We start from the raw sequence: 22,620 nt of genomic DNA, 5'->3' as shown, positions 1-22,620 counted from the left end.
TCCTCTTTTCTCTTCTCCTTCTCCCTGTTTTTCTCTTTCCTCATCCATCTATCACAACATTCTTTCGCTCCTACAACCTTCCTTGCATTATCCTCACCCAGGTGTACGCAGCTTCACTCTTTCAGCTGCTCGCCGCGCCATTCATTCGACCGTCACTCACTCATCCGCCCAACCCGACCGTATTGATTTACGCACCCAAACAACCCACTCTCATTTTCCAACAGACAGCAACGACATCATTTTATTCTTAGAGATATATTGAGGAACCAAAATCGATCCGAAGAAAATAACAATAATTACGAATCGGGGAACAATGGCCAACATGCGTGTTCTCGCCCGCGATACTTCAGATGATGGATCCCTCACCCCCAAAACCATCGACCTGTTGATCTCGCTCTTGGTTTTGATCCTTCTTGCCATTGTGCTCGCCGGCAGTCTGCTGCTACTCCGCCAGCGTCGTCGCAAACTCGAGAAGCAGTCTCACCTCCCGTTATACAAGAGCCAAGCCCACCAGCGCCGTCTCACAATTACACAAAATAGCCGAACTGGATCCATTCACGTGTATAATGAGAAGCAAGATCTGATGCAGAGTTCGTTGAGTCCACCACAGAGCCCTGTGCCCGAAATTCGCATTACTTTCCCCGAGGAGCAGGATGAATCCGGCAAGCCCAAGGCTGGCCGGGTTGTCGTGGTCCACATCAGCGACAACGGTGGTGTTGGATTGTCACCAGCTCAGGACGAACTTCCTCCTTACCAGACAAACGAATCGGGTCGGTTCCAATCGCTCGACCTGGAGCGCATGGGTGGGCTGAAGGAGAAGGAAGAGACGAAGAGATGGTCATAGAGAGATACTCGTCTTCCCTCTTGACAACCCACTTTCACCGCATCTCTTGGTCGAGATACCATCCACAATTCTTACGCTACAAAATTTCCTTCTCGCTTCTCTCCATTGCTACGACCCCATCGGCATGATGATACCAAATAAGGCGGGCGTGATTATCTACCATTTTTCTCTTCGCTTCTACTACTTCGGCCATATCACGAACAGGCTTCTTTTGATTTACTTCATTTTTTTTTTGCACATATGCAAATCCTTATTGTCTATTTTCCATTATCATCCTCGAGATGTCCTAGACCGAACCGACACTAACCCGCCAGTCAATCGCGTTCGATTTATCCTTTTATGATTGTGTATATTCTGGGAATTTCTTTTTACTTGGAGAACCTTGTGTAGGTTAATTTTCTGAGTATCTATTTTTTTTTCTTTTCTCTTTTTCGACTATCAACCCGCCTGCTCTTGTTCGTTCGGAGCCTGGAACGTCATTAGGTCCTACGGAAGGGAGCGGACTTGCGGATTAGGTCATTTGATTTTCATATTTGTGATTATTTTTTATTTTCTTCCCATGCTTGTCGATTTGGAGCTTTTTCAACACATTTTGCGTTGAGCAACCGGTGTTGACTGAACAGCTCGGTATTGTATTTAGCCACCGTAATTATATTCTATGAATTGATTTGGTGTAGATGATTTGTTTCTTCCGCAGTGACGTGCATCATAAGTGCTCAGGACTGAGTTCTCCGCAGTCGAGCTCGAATTGGCCAATCACAGCCAGCCATGTTTTAGGCTTGGACCCTGACCTATTCAATTCCGCAGCTTCTTCCGGCACAGTTTCATCTTCAAGGATTCTTCAATTCAACATTCAACTCATTTCTTCAAGGATTCTCAACTCCTATAGACTTCTCCGCTCCTTTATTTCCTTATACTACTACTTTATATTCCTCTTCTTTTTTTTTTTTTTTCACTCTTTTCTCCGGATCGGATCTAGTCTGATCAGGTTCTTTAATCACCGGTACGGTTCCCCTCTAGATCAATGAAGCGGCGAAAACGAAGAATATAACTTATAGCATGTTGCTAATTACAATATCTACAGTCGTACACTCATTCAATACACTACAAGATGCTCTTTTTATGAGACTCGTCCATTTTCCTTTTCCTTTCCCTTCTTAAACACCGATCACCACGAATCCACCGCGATGCTCTCTAAATCGGCATCGAAACAGCCAGGCAGTAACGCTGCTGGAACCTCACACGATCAATCTCAAGCTATATCAAGCGAACCTTCAACACCAAAGTCACCACAGAATGAATCGCCAAGGAAAAATGAGGGCAGGGCTGCGCTAGCCAAGGCCTTGGAAAAGGACTTCAAACGGAAGCATCTGAGTGTCGTGGGAGTTCTTCTATGGATTTTGTGAGCGTCCTCAAGTTTAGGAGGGTTGTTGAGACTAATTTCTACGTCGTCATAGTTTCGTGCACGTCGTTGGCATATACTACTTCGCAAAAGGCTTCCTCCTGACTCGTCTTGTTCTCGACAACAAATCAAGCTGCGATGTGGTTCCCCTGGACGTTGTCACCAGTAGCGGAAATTCTCAAGAGGGTTGCTGGCATCCCAAAACTTTCGACAAGGCCGTTTTTCTGATTATTGACGCTTTGAGATATGACTTTACCGTTCCATTTCATCCACAGTTCGAGGGTGATGAGGCCCGTATTTACCATAATAACATTCCTGTTCTTTATGAGACTGCTGTTCAACATCCGGAGAGAGCTTTCCTGTTGCCATTTATTGCCGATCCGCCTACGACGACTTTGCAACGATTAAAAGGATTGACTACGGGCACGTTACCGACGTTTATTGACGCTGGCTCGAATTTCGATGGTTCGGCGATTGACGAAGATAATATCATTTTCCAGTTGCGTGCTGCTGGCAAGAACCTCGTTCATTTAGGAGATGATACCTGGGATAAACTATTTCCGGATTACTTTGACCCCGAACTATCGCACCCGTTTGATTCGTTCAACGTCTGGGATTTACATACAGTGGACAATGGTGTGAATGACAACCTGTTCCCTCTTCTCCACCCCAAGAATTCGACCAAGTGGGATGTTATCTTTGGACACTATCTTGGTGTTGATCATGCGGGCCATCGCTATGGTCCAGACCATGCTGCAATGGCAGCAAAACTGAAGCAGATGGATCAAGTGCTTCGCAATGTTATCGAGAAAATAGATGACGATACATTGCTCATCGTCATAGGTGATCATGGCATGGACTCAAAAGGCGATCACGGAGGCGAATCGGACGACGAAGTCGAGGCTGCATTATGGATGTACTCAAGAAAAGGCATCTTCGGCCGCACCAACTCGGATTATAAAATCCCACCATCAACGGCAAAAGAACGAGCTATACCGCAAATAGATATTGTGCCCACGTTGTCTTTGCTCTTAGGCATACCGATTCCATTCAATAATCTAGGCTCTCCCATAGAGGAAGCGTTTGCAGGACGTTATGGCGCTGATATCAAAAATCTAGCCACTGTCAACCGTATAACATCGGGTCAGATCAAACGATATCAACATCACTATTCCGTGGCACGAGGTGTGAACGATAGCCAAACCTCGGGTCCTCTGTCGCTGTTGGCCCAGGCAGAATCGCAATGGCAATCATTGAGCAAGCTGAGCTCTAATTCTGACAAATACCGAGCAGCGTATGATGCTTATCGGGAGTATCAGCGCGATACTCTGAATGTATGCCGTGCTCTATGGGCTCGATTTGACGTTGCAAGTATGATTCGAGGCATTGGGATACTCGTAGCCGGTATTGTGGTTTTGATAATGTATGCTCGGGGTCTGCGTGAAGATCGCAGAATCACTTTTGATTCACAGCTGATCTGTCGTATTGGTTTCGGTATGGTCTGTGGTGCCGCGGGTGGTCTTGTGATGGGTCTCACTGGAAGTCGAGAAGATGCATTATGGGCAGATGTCATAGTACTGGCCGCTGCAGGAGGGAGCATTGGTGCTGTGGCAGCTAGCATTGTGATCTTCCCATCAAACTTCAAATCACCACTACCCAAATCCCTCTGGAGCTGGTTTGCGGTCATCGTAACCGTATCACAGTCCATTGGATTTGCGTCAAATTCGTACACAATCTGGGAAGACGATATTCTACTTTTCTTCCTGACCACTTTCGGCGTCTTAGCGGGAATATCGTCGATGAGACAGAAGTCTACGTCTGATAGGGTTCTTGGGGTGTATCACTCCATGATTTTCATTTTCATGGCGCGATTGGCTTCGTTTTCTCGTCTGTGCCGCGAGGAACAAATGCCTTTCTGCAAGTCGACGTACTATGCTTCAGCATCGTCATCGACTTCAGCTCCCTGGCAGCTCGCCATTCCATTCGCCGTGGCATTACTTCTCCCGGGAGTGGTCCGATCGTTTTATGTCGGATCAAAATCGTATGAAGGGTCAGCCACGCTTTGGATCGGCGTTGCTTTCCGGGTCGGCCTATTCATTTCTGCGGCCTTCTGGGCTCTGGATACGGCGGATAATGGTGAATGGTTCTCTTTCAGAAAGGAAGCATTCAAATCTGTGGAAGTCATTCTAGCACAATTGGTGCTTGCAATTGCATTTGCAGCGGGAACTACGACATTTATCTGGGCAAAGCCATGTATCAGTATCAATGTTACATCCGGCGCCGACCAGGCAGGAAATGTACAACAGCTACAACAACAACGAACGACCATCACCATCCTTGGCTTTGGCAATGTCCACGGCACCCGCTTTTTCCTGCTGGTCGTCAACTTCGTCCTTTCCATTACTCTATTGAGTAAACCCATGGGCCAAGGCGCAATCGCCATTGAAACGTTACAGATACTTTCCCTCCTTGAAATTCTTGACACGAATGGTCTCACAACAACAAACTCCGCCATCGGTCCTATCGTGCTAGGACTGTTAGGCTCATTCCATTATTTCAAAACAGGCCACCAAGCCACTCTAAACAGCATCCAATGGGAAAGCGCATTCTTTGCCCTTTCATCCATCCAGTACCCATGGTCCCCCCTCCTCGTGATCATGAATACATTCGGCGCGCAAATTCTCGCCGCCATCGCCGTACCATTGACAGTACTATGGAAACGCCCCGTTGATACACACGGCCGTCTACCAATGCAACTCTTCCAAGAAGATGATAACCCTTCATCCTCATCCTCAGACAACAAAGACTCCGGAACCACAAAAACCAACAGCCCCATGCTCCATCTCCTCTCAGAAGTTGTCCAGTCCGTCTCCACACATATCCTGTACTACGCTACCATCAACCTAGCCACGACTCTCTGGGCGGGCCATCTACGACGACATTTGATGTTGTATCGTATCTTTTGTCCACGGTTTATGATGGGTGCTGCTGTTCTTGTGGTGGTGGATGTGTTTGTGATACTTGTTGGGTTGGGATTGGGTGTTAGAGTTAATACGTTGAGTGTCACAGAGGTTTTTGGGTGGTAGTCCTATCTTTCTTCCAGAGGTGTTTCGTTGGTGTAATTTTGGGTTGTGGTGCATTTATTCAATAGTATGTCTATATATTTGGTTCTCGGAGCCGCTTTTAGCTACCTACCCCTAGGATTCGATGGTTATAACTTTCACTATCACAATGTACTCACACTACCTTAGGTATTTAATAAGAAATCCCATCTATGGGTAGGTAGTCAGAATTACTGTATAGAGATTACACCAGGAAATTCTGACAGGAAAAAAGGAAGAAACTTTTATTCTTGTCATCTGATAAATATAACAAAAATCCCATCTCCTAAACACACACGCGATAAAGAGACAATTTTTTCATCAAGGCCAAAGTCATCAAGAAGATGATTCCACTGTCCCTGATACTCGTGGAATAAACTTTTTTTTTTCTTCTGTTGTAGTAAAAGAGAGACAACAAATTGTAGCGGTACATGTGAAAAGAACATTCAGTATTGTTGCTGTCGTAAGATCCGTGATATTTTGTCGTTGACTTCGTTAGTATAATAGCGTTACACAGAGGAGTGCTGTTTTCCTTTTGCTTCTCATGTTGTGAGAACTCGGATCCGGGGGCATCATCTGGTCCACCGAGAAAAATCCAAAGCTTGCGAAATATTATTATCAACATCGCCCGTAATATCAGGACGAATCTGAGCCCGATTTCCGACAGGCGACTCATCCTCACTGTGAATATTCGTCCTTGTATTGCGCCTATGACCCAAAAACCCACCTTCGGACGCATCAACTGATGCAGTTCGGGCAGACATCATAGCTCGTTCACGCAATCGCTTGATTTCGCGAAGTCGATTCCGCCATGACCCGATGTGTTCACCACCTTCACGATTCCATACCAAGGAGAAAACGGAGGCGTTGATTGCTAGAATGCGGACGTAGGCGGCTAGACTTTTGCCGGAGATTACTTTTGGTGTTGATGCGGGTGACAATTCTGGTAGGCCGGGTTTGCTCATCACTCTGACTACGTAGAAGGATTTGTTGTAGTCGCGATTACTGTCAGTGTCACGGTTAAAGTCCGACTCGGCGATTCGAGACACTGGCGATATGACGATGTTGATTGAGTTGAATTGTGATGGGATGGTCTCAAAGTTGAATGGTCGGTTGGAACGGTTGAAGATGATATTGACAAAATCGTTGCCCACGTGACGTTTCTTAGCAACGCAGGCTGGATCACTTTCGAGATTGGTGGGCATCATGGTCGTTACGTGATAGACCATTTCGGTCACACGATCCCTCCAGGCATATGTGAACTCGCCATCGATATCGCTGTGGAGACCCTGAGTGTTGAATTGCGCTCCTCGGATAGAGACTCTAGTACCAAGTCCGTTCAAGAAATGGTCGTAGTCTGGACTGCCGGCTGTGTTTGCGAGAATTTCTGCTTCTGTGGTTTGATTGTTATCCAGAAAGATCACTCCTACTTTATGTCCGTCGACAATGTCGTTCCTATCAAACGAGCTGATAGCTCGACGGGTCATGGCATCGTCAGGCAACGGTATGGGTTGTGAAATCTTTGGCGTCGGAAACGCTGTAGTAACCATTTGAAGCAAAACGTGAGAAGGAAATATGGCCGTTCGACTATTTGAATCGAAACTTGACAGTGTATCAGGCGTTGGAGGTACTTGATGGGGTAGTACAGGGGCAGTGCGTTGGCGATATTCAGCATAAGTCGTCCCAGAAGCCATTCGTTTCGTAATCTGCGTCAATCCGGACACACCAGCCGTTTCAACCGTGACGATACTCATCCCGATGACCCATGACTTGCTGGTGACGGGTCCGTCTTCTGGAGATGGCGGAAACGTTTCATAAGGAATCGTATCACCCAAGTCCGAGTACGTCACACGCTGCATCAAATCGATAAATACTTCAGTCTGCTCTTCAACCACTTCCTGTCCAAGCTCGTCCGTGAAGATCAGTCGATTCGTTATCCAATTGACGTGATTCGCGCGATCCTGAAGTTTGAGCGAGAGAAACCAGAAGACGAGGACGTGATACGTCAGAGTGTACACGTAGTTAGACATGCCCTCTTGCCATGTATTGGCTTCGGATGAATCCGGTTGCATTGCGGCTATTTCTCTCAGACCACCACTGAGACGTGCAGGAGTTGTGCTTGGGCGAGTAGACGAATCGCTTGACTTCAGGCGTTGTTCTCTACTCGTCTGGATAAAGCGAATGCATATGCCAAAGACGGTACGAATCTCTTCCTCCCGTAGGTTCACGTAAACCTCAGGCAGACGAGCCAGAAGTGCAAGAAACTCTAATATATGGACTGCCACATGAGCCATAGTAATCACTTTTGACATCTTGTCAAGTATCATATTCAATGATTTTGTCACTGATAATGGTATCTCATGGCAGCACACGGATAAAGCGTGAATGCATCCTCTGGACGTACCATCCCAGGATCCAATCCCAAGCATAAAAGCACGTACCAATTCATCCTGTTCGCTTTTTGCAAAGTAATGGTGGAATCCAACGAGCATGGACAAACAATCAAAAATGCAAATTGCGACATCGGCCTTCTTAATACCAGCTATAGCTGGTGGCTCCCGGAACATCTCGCCCTTGATCTGGCCGCACAGTATGTTACGAAGCATCTGAATTTGCGGGACTGCGTTGGAGAAAAAGTCCCGATTGCTGAGTTGTGGCCCCAAATGAGCGAGGATATAGCTGTAAACATCCCACGGAGTATCACGTTTTTGAAGCAAGTCAATGATTGTCTCGAGGTAAACATTGACTTTCAACGCTTCTTTATTCTGTTCAGACGATTCGGAATCCGTCCCCTCACCTACCGTCTTGTAAGCATACACAAAAGGACTTGCAGTCGTTGATGGTTCGTCAGGAAGACTCGAATCTCCTTGTACCCAACTGGGAGGCATCGACTTCGTGGTGCCACGCAAGTAGGAACTACTCATGCGAGGGACAGACCTTTGCGATTCGGCGGAACCATTTTGATTTCGCAGAGACAGTCGTCCTGTACTTGCAGTGAGACAGTCGTCGCTATGCATGGAGGATCTCTCCAATATAGAACCTTCCGTTGTTGTAGACTGTTTGACTCCGACATCCAAGTTTCGACTAAGCACAGCCACCAAAAAGTCATTCTCAATGTCTGCGGTAACCCAGATCGCACCAGATGAGTCGCAGCGCAATCGGAACAACAACTTGAGAACTGTGAGCGTGGCATCGGCTGGTCTTTTCTTTGACGTCTTCATAATGAAGATGAGAGTTTCAAACAGCAACGCTGCTCGTTGGGCTGACAAATTCAAAAATCTGAGGAAGAGTCGAACAAGACCCATCATGCAGACGTTTGATAAAGATGGCTCGAGAACAGAAGCAGAATTACGGCGTGATTGTGATAATTGTCCGCTCAGGATAGCTGGATCATCCTCTTCAAGAAAGTCGGAAATCATGGGTGAACTCAGAGTGTCGACAACGGTATGAAAGATATCATCATTATCCGCCCGTGCCGCGATCTCAATCATCACGGAGACAAGTGATGACAGGTAAATTGTGTCTTTCTCATCTGCGAAGTTCTGAAGTAAAGAGTCAATGATACCAGCTTGCTCAAAATCGACGAGGTTGTTGTCTTGAAACATTGCTTCTTCGAGTGCCTCCAAGGCGTAAGCACGCACATCCGACACCTTAGCAGGCGCCTGAAGAAATGAATCAACAAGCCATTTGGCTTCTTGTTCCCAGTCTTCGGTTCCTGGGAAATACGATTTCTGCATTTTGAGATGGTTGATCAAGAGGCGTGCTTGGGTCGGTGAAAGGTACCGGTGCGATATTCTCAAAAACTGACTGATTTCAGATTTTTGTTCTGAGCTCAACTGAACCCACGAGTGCTCGATAAGGGATGATAGGCGGGAAATGCTGGCAGCAAGATGATCATCATGCGATATACTCCTTGTAGGAGAAATGACAGGAGATTGAGCACTATCAGTGACCTCTTGACCAATTGCACCGGAGCATTCAATAAGCAACTTCGAAAAGCTGGTCCAATCTGGTTCCTCTATGCAGATGAAGGCAAAATCGCCATCTAGGATGTTTGCACATAATTCAAGAGTAGCCGCGTTGAGCCTTCCACTCCGCCGTGGCGGCACTGCTTGTAGACAGTGGATTAATTTTGGAAATGATAGCTCTGGTAACTTCTTCCTGTCGTGAGATCTTATTATATCGGTGAAAGTTTCCACCGCGCCGCGTACTACATTTGCGTTTCGGCCGTGGTCATCTGGCCCTTCCAAAAAAGAGTATAAAAGCTCAAGCATGGCTAGCTTTTTAGGGGATTTGACTATGTTGCGTATCACCTGGGAGGTGCGACCAGAGAGTGTCTTTACCGAAGCATGGATGCCGCATAGAACCTCTAATAGTGGAGCAAAACTATCATCTGGTACCTCGGCGTACGAGATGATGGCGTCGAAAATAGAGAGCGAACTCTTCAGATCATCAGGAGATGCCGTCCTCTTGCAGATCTTGAGAACTTCCTCGAGTAAGGTAGCCGCATCTTTCTCTTCTAGTGGGAAATTTTGAAGCGTGATAACATTGAGTATGAAATCAAAAAGGTTCTCCAAATGTGATTCTTCATTTTCAATGGTACGCGGTTGTTTGCTCTTCTTCGCTTTCGACCGCAGGTTGGCGACAGCTTTGAACAACGAATATAATGCAACCGCCAGCGCTGGTAAGATGTTGACCTGCATGGTATCCAATTTCCTGCCATTATCGGAAAGCGCAATGAGTGCGTTGACCCGCGCGGGTATCACATCAGCCGGTGTTGGCGTTAATATACTCTTGCAGAGTTGAGCTTTGAGGTCTGTTGACAGATCCGGCCGCGCCACAATTGTGTCCAAGAACCTCGATGCGCGTAGCCGGGCATCCTCAAAGTCGCCCTGACAGAGTAAATATGAACTTGCTTCCCAAAGAGATATGATCTGTTCCGGCGTGAACTTGGTTGAATGCTTGGCAAGTACCTCCACTTCATCTACAGCGAGTACGGGGTTCCTGAGATTTTCGAGCGCATCCTCATAACTTGGAACGGCGCTATGATCCAACGAACTGTTGGACATAGTTCCGCGCGACATCCCTTCAAATCCGAACGTCACACGAGAACCCCTGCGTCCGTCGATGACATGGTTTGGGAATTCGGAAGGGCTATCAGAAGCTGAGAGAGGGGAGAGAGATTTACGGCGACCTGATGCTAGTGTCTTGAAAACATCGGCAAATGAAGACGCAGCTGGTTTCTGAGGTGGATCATTCTCGGAAGACATCCGCACCGTGTGAACGAGTTCGTACGTAACGAGGTATCTGTTTATTTTATAAGCTGAACCAGCTGAATTAGTATAATGAGTATATCATTGAAGGGCTTATGTCGGTCAACGGACGACAAGTTGTGCCAGGTTGAGCGAGATAACGGCGCAGTGGAGGTTTGACGGAGCAAGTACCTGGTAGGCTCTCAGAAGAGCTACTTTTTCACACCATTGAGGTTCACTGATGAATTGAAGATTTGCAGAGTAGCAGTCTAAAGTAACTAGCCTGGTATTATAATTGGGTCTCGGGTTTCAGGGTGGCCTTCCCCATCCTCATGAAATGGCAAACACTGTTAGGCTGATATCGAGATAAGCGGACGACCAAGTGGCACGGCACCTGATACGGATAAGAACGGTATCACGAGCGAAAGGCTAGCAAGATTTGGGCATCGAAATGACTGGAGCGAGCAGAAGGTCAAGACAGAGACATGTTGAACTGAAGAATAGGAAATAAAATTAAGCAACGATCCAGACCAGATCATCCACCAGAATCCTTGTCGGACGTAAGAGTCGTCTAATCTTGGCAGGAAGGGTCTTGGCGTGCCAAGCCGGCGTCGATCGACCTTCTCGGAACAATTTATTCCGTATTCCGAAGTCATCTGACTTATGCTTTGTCAGCAGTTACCGGAACAGGAACAACAAAATGCCGGCCACCCCGCCATGCCGCCTGGGAAACACCAACAGCTCTCACCGCCTTCAGAAGGTCCCGCTGCCTGCCAAACAAACTGCCAGACAGGGAAAGCGGCGGTCCATTCTTTCTTCCATCCACTACGCCTTCTTTCTACAAAATTTACATACTTCATCAGCAATTGGTGTTATTACTGCTAGCTGTGCTCTCTTTAACTACATTCTCTATTCTTTTTGAGCTCTCAATTTTCTCATCCGCCATTTGTAGTAGTACTGCCAAAATGGCAAATAACCTGGGAGCTGTTGCTCAGCTTTTAGAGGCCAGCTTGGATCCCAGGCAAAACAAACAAGGTACGTCATGGCCAACACTTCAGTTTGGAAGATTTACCACAAATCTAATGCGAAATTTTTAGCCGAACTTGCACTTCGACAAGAAGAGAAAAAGCCCGGCTTCTCGCTATACCTACTCCAAATTACCGCGTCTGCGGACTTCCCCTACAACACTCGGCTCGCAAGTGCCTTATGCTTCAAAAATTTAATTCGGAGAAATTGGGTCGACGAGGACGGAAATCACAAGTTACCGCAAGATGAAGTGGTCACAATCAAGCGGGAGTTGATCAATCTGATGATCAATGTCCCAGGAGGAATTCAGACACAGCTGGGCGAGGCAGTCAGCGTGATTGCAGACAGTGATTTCTGGGAGCGATGGGATACACTTGTGGCGGTACGTTAAAACTGTTGCTGTATATAATATAGTCATGACTAACTTAAGCAGGATTTGGTATCACGATTAGATCCCAAGAACCCCGCTGTCAACAATGGAGTCCTCACGGTGGCACACTCCATTTTCCGACGATGGCGTCCATTATTTCGATCAGACGATCTCTTCACCGAAATTAATCATGTGCTAAAGACTTTCTCAACGCCATACTTGGCATTGTTCGAGGTAGGCCTGTTTTCGAACAATTGTTGAGGGAAAAATTACTAATTGTCGACAGGGCCTGGACGCTTACATAGAGGAAAACAAATCCAATAAAGAGAATCTATCTCAAGGATTCAAACAACTCGAGCTTATGATCAACCTTCTATACGATTTGAATTGTCAAGATCTCGCACCCCTTGTGGAGGACAATGCACAGTCTATCGCCAATCTACTTCTCAAATACCTGCTATATGATAACCAGCTTCTTCACACCGACGATGAATCTGAAGCGGGACTTTTGGAGTTTGTCAAGGCAGCAATTTTTGAGGTGTTGACTTTGTTTGTCCAGAAATATAGCGACGTTTTCGAACCTCACGTCGGACAATTCGTTGGTAACTCTTGGAACTTGTTGACCACCGTCGGAGTAGAAACGAAATACGACATATTGATCAGCAAGGCACTTCAATTCTTGACATCAACCACAAGCATGCCCGAACATGCTAGGATTTTCGAAGACCAAGGTACTCTGAGCCAGGTCATTGAAAAGGTAATTCTACCGAACATTGCACTCCGAGAATCCGACGAAGAGCTCTTTGAGGACGAGCCGATTGAGTTCATCCGCCGCGACCTTGAAGGTTCAGACAGCGATACTCGACGTCGAGCAGCTACCGACTTTGTGCGGCAATTGGCAACCAAATTCGAGAACTCAGTCACACAAGTGGTCTCTCAGTACACGGATCATTACCTTGCCGAATACGCAAAAAATCCGGCGTCGAACTGGAAATCAAAAGATACTGCTACCTACCTGTTTTCCGCAATTGCTGCCAAAGGCGCAGCAACAGCTTCACATGGTATTACAACTGTCAGCACACTAGTTGATATCGCGGACTTCTTTCAAAAACACCTTGCTACCGACTTGGTCTCTGACAGTGGAGTTAATCCTATCTTGAAAGTCGACGCCATCAAATACCTCTACTTGTTCCGAAGTATCATCACACCCCAACAGTGGCAGGAAGTGTTCCCTCTGCTGGTCAAGCATTTGGGTTCCGACAACTATGTTGTGTATACTTACGCGGCTATTGCTGTCGAACGAGTCCTTGCGTTCCACGATTCTGCAGGTCAGCCTGTGATCTCACCGGCCAATATCACGCCCTTGGCCAAAGAGCTTCTGGAGCATCTATTCCAGCTCATTGAAAAGGATCCTTCACCACCGAAGGTGCAAGAGAATGAATTCTTGATGAAATGTGTGATGAGAGTTCTGATTATCATCAAGGAGGAAGTTGTGCCTCTTACAGATGCAGTCTTGGAGCATTTGATCAAAATCACCAGAATCATTAGCGCTAACCCTAGCAACCCGCGCTTCTACTATTATCACTTCGAATCGCTTGGCGCATTTATCAGGTATGCCAACTCTTCTAGACATTGGACTAGGATGGAGCTAACAATATCAATCAGATTTGCTGCTCCTGCGAACCCCGAGAAATTGGAACAAGCACTTTATGCGCCATTTACCGAGGTTCTCCAAGCGGACGTTCAAGGTAAGACACGGTTCTCATAGTGGAATACAATACGGTTCTAATCAGACTTAGAATTCATGCCTTATGTCTTCCAACTATTCGCTGCGCTACTTGAGGCAAACTCGTCCGCGACGTTACCAGAGTATTACCAGAATCTGATTGCACCTATTCTCATGCCAGTCATGTGGGAGTCCAGGGGCAATGTGCCTGCATTGGTCCGGCTACTCTCTGCTATCATTCCTCGCGGCGCGCAATTCATCTTGCAGAACAACCAGGTTGAGCCGATTTTGGGACTTTTCCAGAAGTTGCTCTCTACAAAAGCAAACGAGAGCCATGGGTTTGACCTGTTGGAAAGTGTTATTGGAAGCTTTCCTGCGTGAGTGTCTTCTTCCCACCTTATCTACCAGTCAAGGCTAATTTTCATTAGCACTGCTCTGGAACAATACTTTGTTTCCATCATGCAGATTATTCTGACTCGTCTGCAAAACTCGAAGACTGAGGTTTTGCAGTTGCGATTCGTTCGCTTTTACCACTTTGTTTCGGCTCGGGATGATCAAGGTTACAGTGCGGACTTTTTCATCCAGGTCACAGACAAGGTTCAAGAAGGGTGAGTCTCTGGAAGGTATATAAGGTAGTAAGATTGACTAACAGATCCAGTCTATTTACACCCATCTACCTTAACGTCATCCTACCCGAATCTCAAAAACTCGCGAGGCCATTGGACCGCAAGACGGCAGTTATTTCCTTCACAAAAACACTGGCCAACTCAGAAGCCTTTGCACAGCGATATAAGAAGGGTTGGGGTTTCACATGCGAGGCCCTTCTCAAGTTGTTAGAACTGCCTCCTGTTCCAGTCACCCGGGATGATATCATTACGGAACACGACGTGGATGACATGGCATTCGGAGTCGGATTCACGCAACTGAACACTGTTCGACCTCGCCAAAAGGACCCATGGCCGGAAACTGGAGCCGATCTGAAAGTGTGGACAGGGAAGTATCTGAAGGCGGCCAACACGAAGCACGGTGGCCGAATTAATGGATTTGTTCAGGAACGACTCAGTCCTGAGCTTCAAAAAATTCTTGTCAGTTATATGACGGCGTGAGATGTGGTTTGTGGAGCATGTGCATCATTCTGTTGATTTAGACACCATACCTAATGCATTTGGCGGCGAGTTTTAACGAGGTCATACGAGTAACCCTTTTTATGGTCCTCTTGACAATAATCATGGGGAAAAAAAATCTGCTGTCAGGTTCGTTTTAAATGGAATCGTTTCAGGGTATTACCGCGTGGCCGTGGCTGGTGTCGTCGATTCCTCGTAGTCACTCGCACATTCTTCATATTCCTCAGCACCATCTTGTAATTGTTGTCCCTGCTTCGCCTCTTCCAAAGCACGATACTTCCTCCTTTTCTTTTTCATTGAACTCGCTTTTCGTTTCCTCTTCAAAGCATTCTTGATCGCTTCCCGACTCTGTTCGCCCTTTTCTAGTTCTTCGACTTTTGCAGCAAGAATTTCACGCGCAATCTTTTGGTTCTGGGATCGGGAACGGGTTGCTTGGGATTTTACTACGATGCCGGTTGGTTTGTGAATAAGCTGGACGGCGGAATTTGTTTTGTTCTATTATTGTTAGACAAGATAACAGCAAGTAAAAATGGAACGCACAATTTTCTGGCCCCCTGGTCCGGTCCCTTTGAGGTACGAGCCGGTGATATCCTTGTCATCCAGCTTTGGACGGGGGGGTAATTGCTTAACGGCTCGAGCAGGATACGTTGAGAACAAAGACCTCAATTGCAACCTCCTTGCTGCGAAAATAGCATTCGGAATCGGACTTTTCGACCAGAGTTGGCGCATTTTGCTCAACGCTACGGATATGTCTAGTTCCGAGAAGGCCGTAGAGATGTGAATATGTGTTGCTGATTCAATCCGATCCGGCCGTAGTCGAACTAACCTATCGTATCGACGCTAGGACAATGCGATTTTTGCTAAGACTTTGAAAGACTCAGGAGTGAACGGTAGCTGTGGATCTAGCCGATCGTTGGAATTTCATTTTCTGGCAAAACTGAAAGGCTGACTCGTCAACCTCGAAGATTCAACTCCACAATCCGCGAATCTATCAGACTTTCGGTCGCGCTGACTGGCGGCGGCCGAGCAATGAGCTCTGTGACCGATTCCCCTATCTGTGAGAGAATTGTGGAAACTCAGATCTGTTTCAGCTTTTTTGACAGAGCCAAGGCAGCAACGTTTAGGCCGATCTGAGAGGAGAGATTTTGATCGTTCAATAAATGAATGTAAATTGTGGCTGTGTGTGGACTGAATCAGCGTGGTTGAATTAATTGACTGGGAGAAAGTACAGAGGCCAAAGCTTCCTTCCTCCAAACTGTCTTTTCTTTTAATCCCCTCGACCCCCTCGACCCCCTCATCGCTCGTTTATTCTCCTCTACAACTCTACAACTTTACAGTCATTCGAATAAATTCAATTGAATTCATTAAACAATCCAACTTTTGTCGGTCGTGATTCTATTTGTGCCGCCACTCCCCCTTTCTGTCTCCGCCGTGTCACGATAAGAGAAGAAAAAAGTGCAATCACCCCAGATTTCGCCCAGGACACCTCACTCGACTCACATCATAACTATCTTTTATTCAATCAACTCTCCATGTCTCCTCCATCAATGGCTTCTTCGCCCTCTCCTTCAGTCTTTACGTCCTTGTTGCGATGGCTGCGATTGAAAATCTACCAGTACGAGGTAACTTTTGCATTGTACATGCTCACGCCAACCGAGAAATTCATCTTTAGTAGGACCCCTTGCCTCTATTCTTTTCAAAAAGTTGAGTGACTAACCGTCTATCAGATTCTCTGGTCCTCGCCTTTCTCTCCCTTTTTATTACTGCCGCCTACATCTACCTCCCCGATCACGTCGCGTCGATATACGGACATGTGCATTACTATTTCACTGCCGATGTCTCTATGATCAAAGAATATATTCCTTCCCCGAGCTCCATTCTACAAGGATCATCAGCAGGTCCCGCAACCGGCGCTCTGAATGTCGTCTACGAATCAATCCAAGGTGCCGCCTCGACTGCCGGACTTGATGAGTTGTGATTGATGGTATTGTGCAAACGAAGAATAGGGATTATGCTCCCTCCGTCAAAGTATACGGTTCTTTTTAATTCTTTGGATAATTTTTTTTATCGGTCGCCGGCAAAAAAACATACTTTGTGATTTACCCGGCTCTTTTTCTTTCTTCGGCATCATATTGTATTACTTTATTCGGCTTTTGCATTGTTGTCTGAGCAGGGCGCTCGATGGAGTTTGATATTCGAGTACGTAATTAGGTACAATATTTGGGGATGGTTTTTTTTTTCTTTCCCCGGAATTAAAAGGTTTCTCTATGATTTTAGGCGACAGACTGATAGAGACGCGATTCATGAAATATATGACTATGCAACCTTGACCTTTCCCAAACTCCTTCGATATGATACATAAATACATAAGAATACATAAGTACACTTGCTAGTAGGCCAGCTCTTGACACCGCTTAACCGCGTGCATCTTATCTTAAAATCGAGTCCATACTTCTCACGCCGCCCCCTCACTCGTACCCGATCCCAGCTGTCTCTGCCTCTTCTCCAACCGAACAGCATCCAACATCCTCATCCTCGCCAACTCCGCATCAATATCTTCCTTCGTCTCCGGGATTTTATGCGATTGTTCGGCCGTGGGCCAGAAACCAGGCACAGAAAATCGTTCTTCGAGGTTTGTGCCGAAGTAATACATCCATCCAATTGGGAAGAGGATGTACATTCCGAACTATTTTCAAATTGTTAGATGTGTTGAATGTGGATGGAGTTTTGTAGGTGGGAGGTAATACCTTGAAAACTTCTAGGTTTCCGCCTTGGAGTCTGCGGAGGATGGTTGACATGGTTGATGGCGTCCTCTCCTGTGAGATAGGTCTGTGGTATCTCCAGCTAGGCAGTGAGGTTGTTCATGAATGTGAATGGCTTGGATATGGTGTCGAGGTCGAAGTTGAGTGTCAGTTGATGGGTCATTTTCTTGAGAGAGAGATTGGCGAATGGCCGAACAGGATGGCTCACCGCCTTCCCTTCAATTTATCTCAACTTCCGACGTCTTCCTACGACAGCACCAACTATCTACAGAATAATTATAGTCTATTATTATCATTTCTGGTTTGTCTTGGATGACACCTTGCTAGAGATGATACAGTGCACACTAATATCCAAGTATCCACTGAGAGATAACCTGACAAAGCCTCTATCGCCTGACATCTGCAGTTTTCGAAATGCATTCTCTCGTATTCAAGTGATCCATCTGCCACTATGCAATAACATACCCTCGAAATCTGATTAACCATACATGATTGTCCTTATGCAGAGAATCGCCTCACTCTCCCCCAAGACTATCCACCAACTCCTGCAATTTAGCCGTCTTCTGCTCCTGCTCCACCATTGATGCCTCGAGAGCTTTGATACGCTTCTCCATTGACTCAAGAGACTTGCTCACGTCATTCTCATGAGATGATTCTTCCGTCGCATTTGATTCTTTTGCGGTTGATTCCTGTTTCTTGGGACGATATGTCGTACGCGGCATGAATTTGATGATGTCAGGCATTGCGGAGATGTGAGGATTTTGCCTTTTTGAAGTGCTTGAAGTAGTATAAGAATCTTTTCAGGTGCTTGAGGTGATAGAAGGTAGCAATGACCCCAATTCACGGACCGACATGCTCATACTTATAGGACACGCAACTCGCCGGATGCAGGGGAATTGGCTGCAGATGTCCGACATCAAAACATTCCTGCATTGAATGATATTCTCAGATCCTTGTCTGGCAATTGCTGTCAGTGACTTTGTATTGAGTCCAGGGGGTTATTTTCAACAAAACCCCTGCTATATAAGGCTTCGGCTCATAGATAAAGAAACGAAAACGGCCCGACATCCGTCTATTCAATCATGAAGTCTTTGAGAACCATCATTGAGTGTTTGAGATATCACTGCTTCTGGACTCTCTTTGAGCGGGTTGCATCTGTTTCATTCTCCATGTTGCTTAGTTTCCTTAGCCCAAGTCAAAGATTATGCTCTTTGTAACCGCCGGAAAGCATGCTACCAGACCAGCCCTTCTCCGACCCTTTATCATCAGGTATAGTCGTTGGACAAAGGACCAGCTTCATGGTTGTTTAAGTTGCAGTTGGGACAGATGGTACTGTACGTACACGACATAGCAAATATTCAAAGACTTGCGACGCTAAGACTTCAGCTCAGCTTGATCACTATGTATCAGTAATCACATATCAATTGATTGGCCGTATTACAAATATTGTGGACTATCTACAACCAGCTGTCCGCTGGGTGGAGCATTTGGTAATTAAGCTTCATACACAGTCAGAATATCCACAAGAGTCTAGACTATGATTATCAGCTTAGATTCAGCCCTAAGCCGGTGAAATTGTTATCTTCGATGACAATCAACAGCTTTTTAGAACCCCATGTTCACGTACAATGTATCTGAATAAGGTAAATCGAAGCTGAATCAGTTTGCTGATTATTGTATGCTCTGTAGGCTCAGTATCCACAAATAGATCGCTCAATCAGGGACATCCAGAACCTATGGGACATGAGGCTCGGTTATGAGGTTTTAGCTTTTATGTAAAATCAACCCATGGATTAGTATTTTGGAATTTCCGGTGGATTAGAAATTGTTGAAATTGCTGAAATCAATGGAATAATCAGAATCAGTAGATAGGGGTGTATAAGACCAAGGTAGTCCCATGCCCTATTATGTAGAAAACATCGATGAGGATCAACGCGCAAAGCAAGAGTCTACCACCAAAGTAACAGGCGCAATGGGGTCAACTACGTATCTCATCCATGCAGATCCCAGCTTCGAAGGTGTCTATCAGCTATCTCCGGCTGATCTACAGATTCCTGCACGGGGTATTAGACAAGCATTCGTTTATTCAACAGAAAAGGAAACTCCCCTCGATGAGACCAAGGCACGCCGTCTAATTGCCTCCCTTCAAGAAAGTCTCAAAACACTCCTTAAGCCCTTCGATAAAGAACAGATAGGTTCAATAACATATCCACAGCTGCTGGGTAGAGTCGTCCGTCCTGACGGCAAACCACCCTACATCGCAGTTGAGAAGTCCTCCAATATCCCATTCAAAGTCGCATATAGATTAGACATCGACTTTGAGAGTTTGTCCCCCGAACAACATTTTCCGGCTGATGCGATCCCCAAGACCGATTTTGCCACGGGACTCGATGATATCCAGTTCCTGAGTCAGCACAACTGTGCGGTGCAGTTGACTTTTATTAATGGAGGGTTTGTCCTGGTTTTTCAAATTCACCATATCATTACGGATGCATATGGATATGTGGGATTTATGCGGCAGTGGCTCCAGAGAACCAAGGTGTTGATGGCTGACGGCCCATATGAAGACGGAGTTTCTTCGACAGTGACAAGTAATATCCACGACAAGACAGAGCTTTTGAAGGACTTCGATGAGTCATTATATGGACCAGATGAACTCCGCGGCTTGAGTAAATGGAAGACATTGTATAAGGAAGCACCGGCAGCGAAAACGAACCCTTTCAGCGGGAACGGTGACGTCCAAAGCAAGATCTTTCGGTTCTCCAACGAAAGCCTGGAGACACTCAGGGCAGAAATGCACACGTATACCGAAAACCGACCTACTATTTTCGAGTCGGTTATGGCCCTGACATGGCAATGTCTCGCTCGTGCTCGAACAGCACCTGAGACATCTGTAGAGTCGACGACAAGCAGCGGATTCTTCTCAGCCGATATGCGTCAACGCCTAGTTCCTCCCTTGGCAACTGACTTTTTCGGTAACGCTGTCACCGCGGTGTTGGCTCGATTACCTCTTTCGTCCCTGCTGGATCCCACAAATATAGCCACAGTCATCAGAGCGATTCAAGATACATTGAGAAAAGATGCCACAGATCCAAATTTGAGGTCAATCAATAAGTATATTTTCAGTCAGTTGAGGGTTGGGAAAATTCCTCCCAACGATCTATTGGAGAGAGATGTGTTCTTTAATTCCTGGGAGCATCTCTACCCCAGTCTTGACATTATGGATATCGGTGTGGGCAGATTCCGTACGCTGAGGTATCTGATGGATTCTCCTATTACGCCGTCGTATGTTTTGATTATGCCGTCGTATGGATTGAGGCAGAAATCAACATTAGCGGACTCAGGACAGTATCCTGGAGGGATTGAGTTGAATGTCCAGCTTCTGCGACATCAGATGGAGAAGCTAGAAGAGGATGAAGAGTGGGCTCGGTATGTTTCTGTTTAGTAGCAGTTAGCAGTCAATTAAGATATCTAGAGAGGATCATAGAGAATATATCCAAGAGTCCACTTTGATATTCGTGCAGTGTGAATAGTGCAGGCGGAAGCTCGGGAGTCGGCCTGGTAGGATTCTTTCATCCCTTAACTAGGAGATCCACTACAGTAGTCTATCTGATGTTAGATTTGAACAGAGGAATACATAAGAAGGCGTGCTACTACGTCCCTTTCATTCTGTTCAGCACTGAATCTGCCTCCTGTCCCACGTTGAATGTGCTATGCGATCACTTACATACAATAAATTCAAGGTACCAGAACGCCGGTGATATTCATGAAGATTCAGATTCAAACCCGGACTCCGAGTTTGTGGGCGAATATGCTCCATCTCCGTTAATAAAAATTGTGAAGCGCAATGATTTGGCAGGAGTCAGTCTCTTCTTGGAGCAACATTCTGAATTCTTCCTCACGAATAGGGGTTTGGAGGAGTACAACCATTTTACATTGCTATCACGAATGATAACCTAGATACTCTTCGTCTACTGCTTGAATTCTGTCCTTCTTCGCTCAGCGAGGGTCTCAAAAATCGACGACATAGATTGTTATCAATTTTGGATCTCGCTTGTAGGGGAGGTGATTTTAAAACGACAAGATTTTTGCTAGACAGAGATCCCCGGCTGGGTGTAATGTTTGGTAGGGATAGTCACGGTGGAAGTGCCTTGTGTCTGCTGTAAATTATCTTACATCTGTATTCCTTACATCTAGACTAGCCCACCATGACGTGCAAGGCCCTACTCGAGATCAAGCGCGAGACCAACTTGCCAGGGGGGAAGCTTTTACATACGAGCTCATTGAACGAGGTGATCCTGTACGTGATGCTGTTTCTAGAATGAAACACCCAACTCCAGGAGAGATACCACCGGTTGTGAAAACTGTCCTCGGCGAAGTTGTCATTCGAGGCAGTCCGCAATTAGTGTCTCGCCTTATTGCTGGAGGGGCGAATGTGCATGAACGACAATTTGGAGCTGGCGATACTTCCCACATTATGGATCTGGGCTCGGGCTCCATTCCACTGCACATAGTTAGCGGCCATTGGAATCTACCGGCAGCTAAAGTGCTACTCGACAATCATGGAAGCCAGATCAGTATTGCAGAAATGGTATCCATGCGTGATAGCGAATTACGTCTACCATTGCATTTGGCAGCTCGAAGCCTCGTTCATTGGGCTAATGAGGATGCTCTTCCTGTTAATGAGACACATCCCAACTTACAGGTCCAATCTAGTTGGTGCAGTGAATAACAAGGAGAAACGCCTCTTCATAAAGCAATGGGGGCCAGACTTCTCTCATATTCCACACAGGGACGGGAAAAAGGAGTAAATGACTGCGGAGAAGCAGATTGAAGCGCATGACGAGGTGCTTAAAGTTCTGCAAGAAACTGGAGGCTCAATGGACCATCCAAATGCGGTGGACAAGACGCCGTTATTCCCGGAGACCAGAGAAAGAGGAGAGAAGAATACAAAATACACCCAGCCGAGAAGGCTACCAGGGTTGACAATCAACGACATTCGTTCAATCGAGT

General features: G+C 46.2%; 8 protein-coding genes across 8 annotated transcripts, besides 1 other annotated feature; 5 read left to right on the top strand and 3 right to left on the bottom strand.

The window, feature by feature from the left end:
- Positions 1-39: part of a sequence feature (UNKNOWN FEATURE KEY polypurine) that runs on past the window's edge.
- Positions 40-322: 283 nt separating this feature from the next.
- Positions 323-844, top strand: TSTA_026280 (uncharacterized protein; the record flags this gene model as incomplete). Its single annotated transcript, XM_002479706.1, has 2 exons — positions 323-326; positions 351-844. The coding sequence occupies 2 exons, from the start codon at positions 323-325 to the stop codon at positions 842-844; spliced, it is 498 nt and encodes a 165-aa protein (XP_002479751.1).
- Positions 845-2,031: 1,187 nt separating this feature from the next.
- TSTA_026270 (phosphoethanolamine N-methyltransferase, putative) lies at positions 2,032-5,603 on the top strand (the record flags this gene model as incomplete). The annotated part of the gene is made up of 2 exons (XM_002479705.1): positions 2,032-2,246; positions 2,302-5,603. 2 exons carry the CDS (start codon positions 2,032-2,034, stop codon positions 5,330-5,332), a joined length of 3,246 nt encoding a protein of 1,081 aa, XP_002479750.1. The 3' UTR covers positions 5,333-5,603.
- Positions 5,604-5,633: 30 nt separating this feature from the next.
- Positions 5,634-10,617, bottom strand: TSTA_026260 (GTPase activating protein (Tsc2), putative; the record flags this gene model as incomplete). The annotated part of the gene is made up of 2 exons (XM_002479704.1): positions 5,634-5,706; positions 5,933-10,617. 2 exons carry the CDS (start codon positions 10,615-10,617, stop codon positions 5,634-5,636), a joined length of 4,758 nt encoding a protein of 1,585 aa, XP_002479749.1.
- Positions 10,618-11,564: 947 nt separating this feature from the next.
- Positions 11,565-14,918, top strand: TSTA_026250 (chromosome segregation protein Cse1, putative; the record flags this gene model as incomplete). Its single annotated transcript, XM_002479703.1, has 8 exons — positions 11,565-11,634; positions 11,697-12,007; positions 12,059-12,229; positions 12,282-13,606; positions 13,661-13,743; positions 13,795-14,098; positions 14,150-14,329; positions 14,380-14,918. 8 exons carry the CDS (start codon positions 11,565-11,567, stop codon positions 14,825-14,827), a joined length of 2,892 nt encoding a protein of 963 aa, XP_002479748.1. The 3' UTR covers positions 14,828-14,918.
- Positions 14,919-15,004: 86 nt separating this feature from the next.
- On the bottom strand, positions 15,005-15,632 carry TSTA_026240 (peptidyl-tRNA hydrolase domain protein; the record flags this gene model as incomplete). Its single annotated transcript, XM_002479702.1, has 2 exons — positions 15,386-15,632; positions 15,005-15,340 (listed from the first exon to the last, which is right to left on the bottom strand). Exons 1-2 carry the CDS (start codon positions 15,572-15,574, stop codon positions 15,005-15,007), a joined length of 525 nt encoding a protein of 174 aa, XP_002479747.1. The 5' UTR covers positions 15,575-15,632.
- Positions 15,633-15,684: 52 nt separating this feature from the next.
- TSTA_026230 (uncharacterized protein) lies at positions 15,685-17,022 on the top strand. Its single transcript, XM_002479701.1, has 2 exons — positions 15,685-16,516; positions 16,573-17,022. The coding sequence occupies exons 1-2, from the start codon at positions 16,378-16,380 to the stop codon at positions 16,821-16,823; spliced, it is 390 nt and encodes a 129-aa protein (XP_002479746.1). The 5' UTR covers positions 15,685-16,377; the 3' UTR covers positions 16,824-17,022.
- A 91-nt stretch (positions 17,023-17,113) lies between these two features.
- TSTA_026220 (uncharacterized protein) lies at positions 17,114-17,722 on the bottom strand. Its single transcript, XM_002479700.1, has 2 exons — positions 17,593-17,722; positions 17,114-17,531 (listed from the first exon to the last, which is right to left on the bottom strand). The coding sequence occupies exons 1-2, from the start codon at positions 17,641-17,643 to the stop codon at positions 17,301-17,303; spliced, it is 282 nt and encodes a 93-aa protein (XP_002479745.1). The 5' UTR covers positions 17,644-17,722; the 3' UTR covers positions 17,114-17,300.
- A 1,782-nt stretch (positions 17,723-19,504) lies between these two features.
- Positions 19,505-22,339, top strand: TSTA_026210 (uncharacterized protein; the record flags this gene model as incomplete). The annotated part of the gene is made up of 4 exons (XM_002479699.1): positions 19,505-21,036; positions 21,351-21,468; positions 21,516-21,769; positions 21,805-22,339. 4 exons carry the CDS (start codon positions 19,505-19,507, stop codon positions 22,337-22,339), a joined length of 2,439 nt encoding a protein of 812 aa, XP_002479744.1.
- Between the last annotated feature and the right edge of the window lie 281 nt (positions 22,340-22,620).

Source organism: Talaromyces stipitatus, genomic scaffold, assembly GCF_000003125.1.
Source record: "Talaromyces stipitatus ATCC 10500 scf_1105507295541 genomic scaffold, whole genome shotgun sequence".
In the NCBI taxonomy this organism is placed as follows: Eukaryota; Fungi; Ascomycota; class Eurotiomycetes; order Eurotiales; family Trichocomaceae; genus Talaromyces; species Talaromyces stipitatus.
This window is presented reverse-complemented; position numbering and strand designations above follow the sequence as displayed.

What these genes read in the sequence shown, in the direction of transcription:
- TSTA_026220 (XM_002479700.1), bottom strand. Translation starts at nt 17,643, where the DNA reads ATGTCAACCATCCTCCGCAGACTCCAAGGCGGAAACCTAGAAGTTTTC. An exon ending in GAAACCTAGAAGTTTTCAAG is followed by an intron (nt 17,532 to 17,592) that starts GTATTACCTCCC and finishes ATTTGAAAATAG; the next exon opens with TTCGGAATGTACATCCTCTT.
- TSTA_026230 (XM_002479701.1), top strand. Translation starts at nt 16,378, where the DNA reads ATGTCTCCTCCATCAATGGCTTCTTCGCCCTCTCCTTCAGTCTTTACG. An exon ending in AACCGAGAAATTCATCTTTA is followed by an intron (nt 16,517 to 16,572) that starts GTAGGACCCCTT and finishes ACCGTCTATCAG; the next exon opens with ATTCTCTGGTCCTCGCCTTT.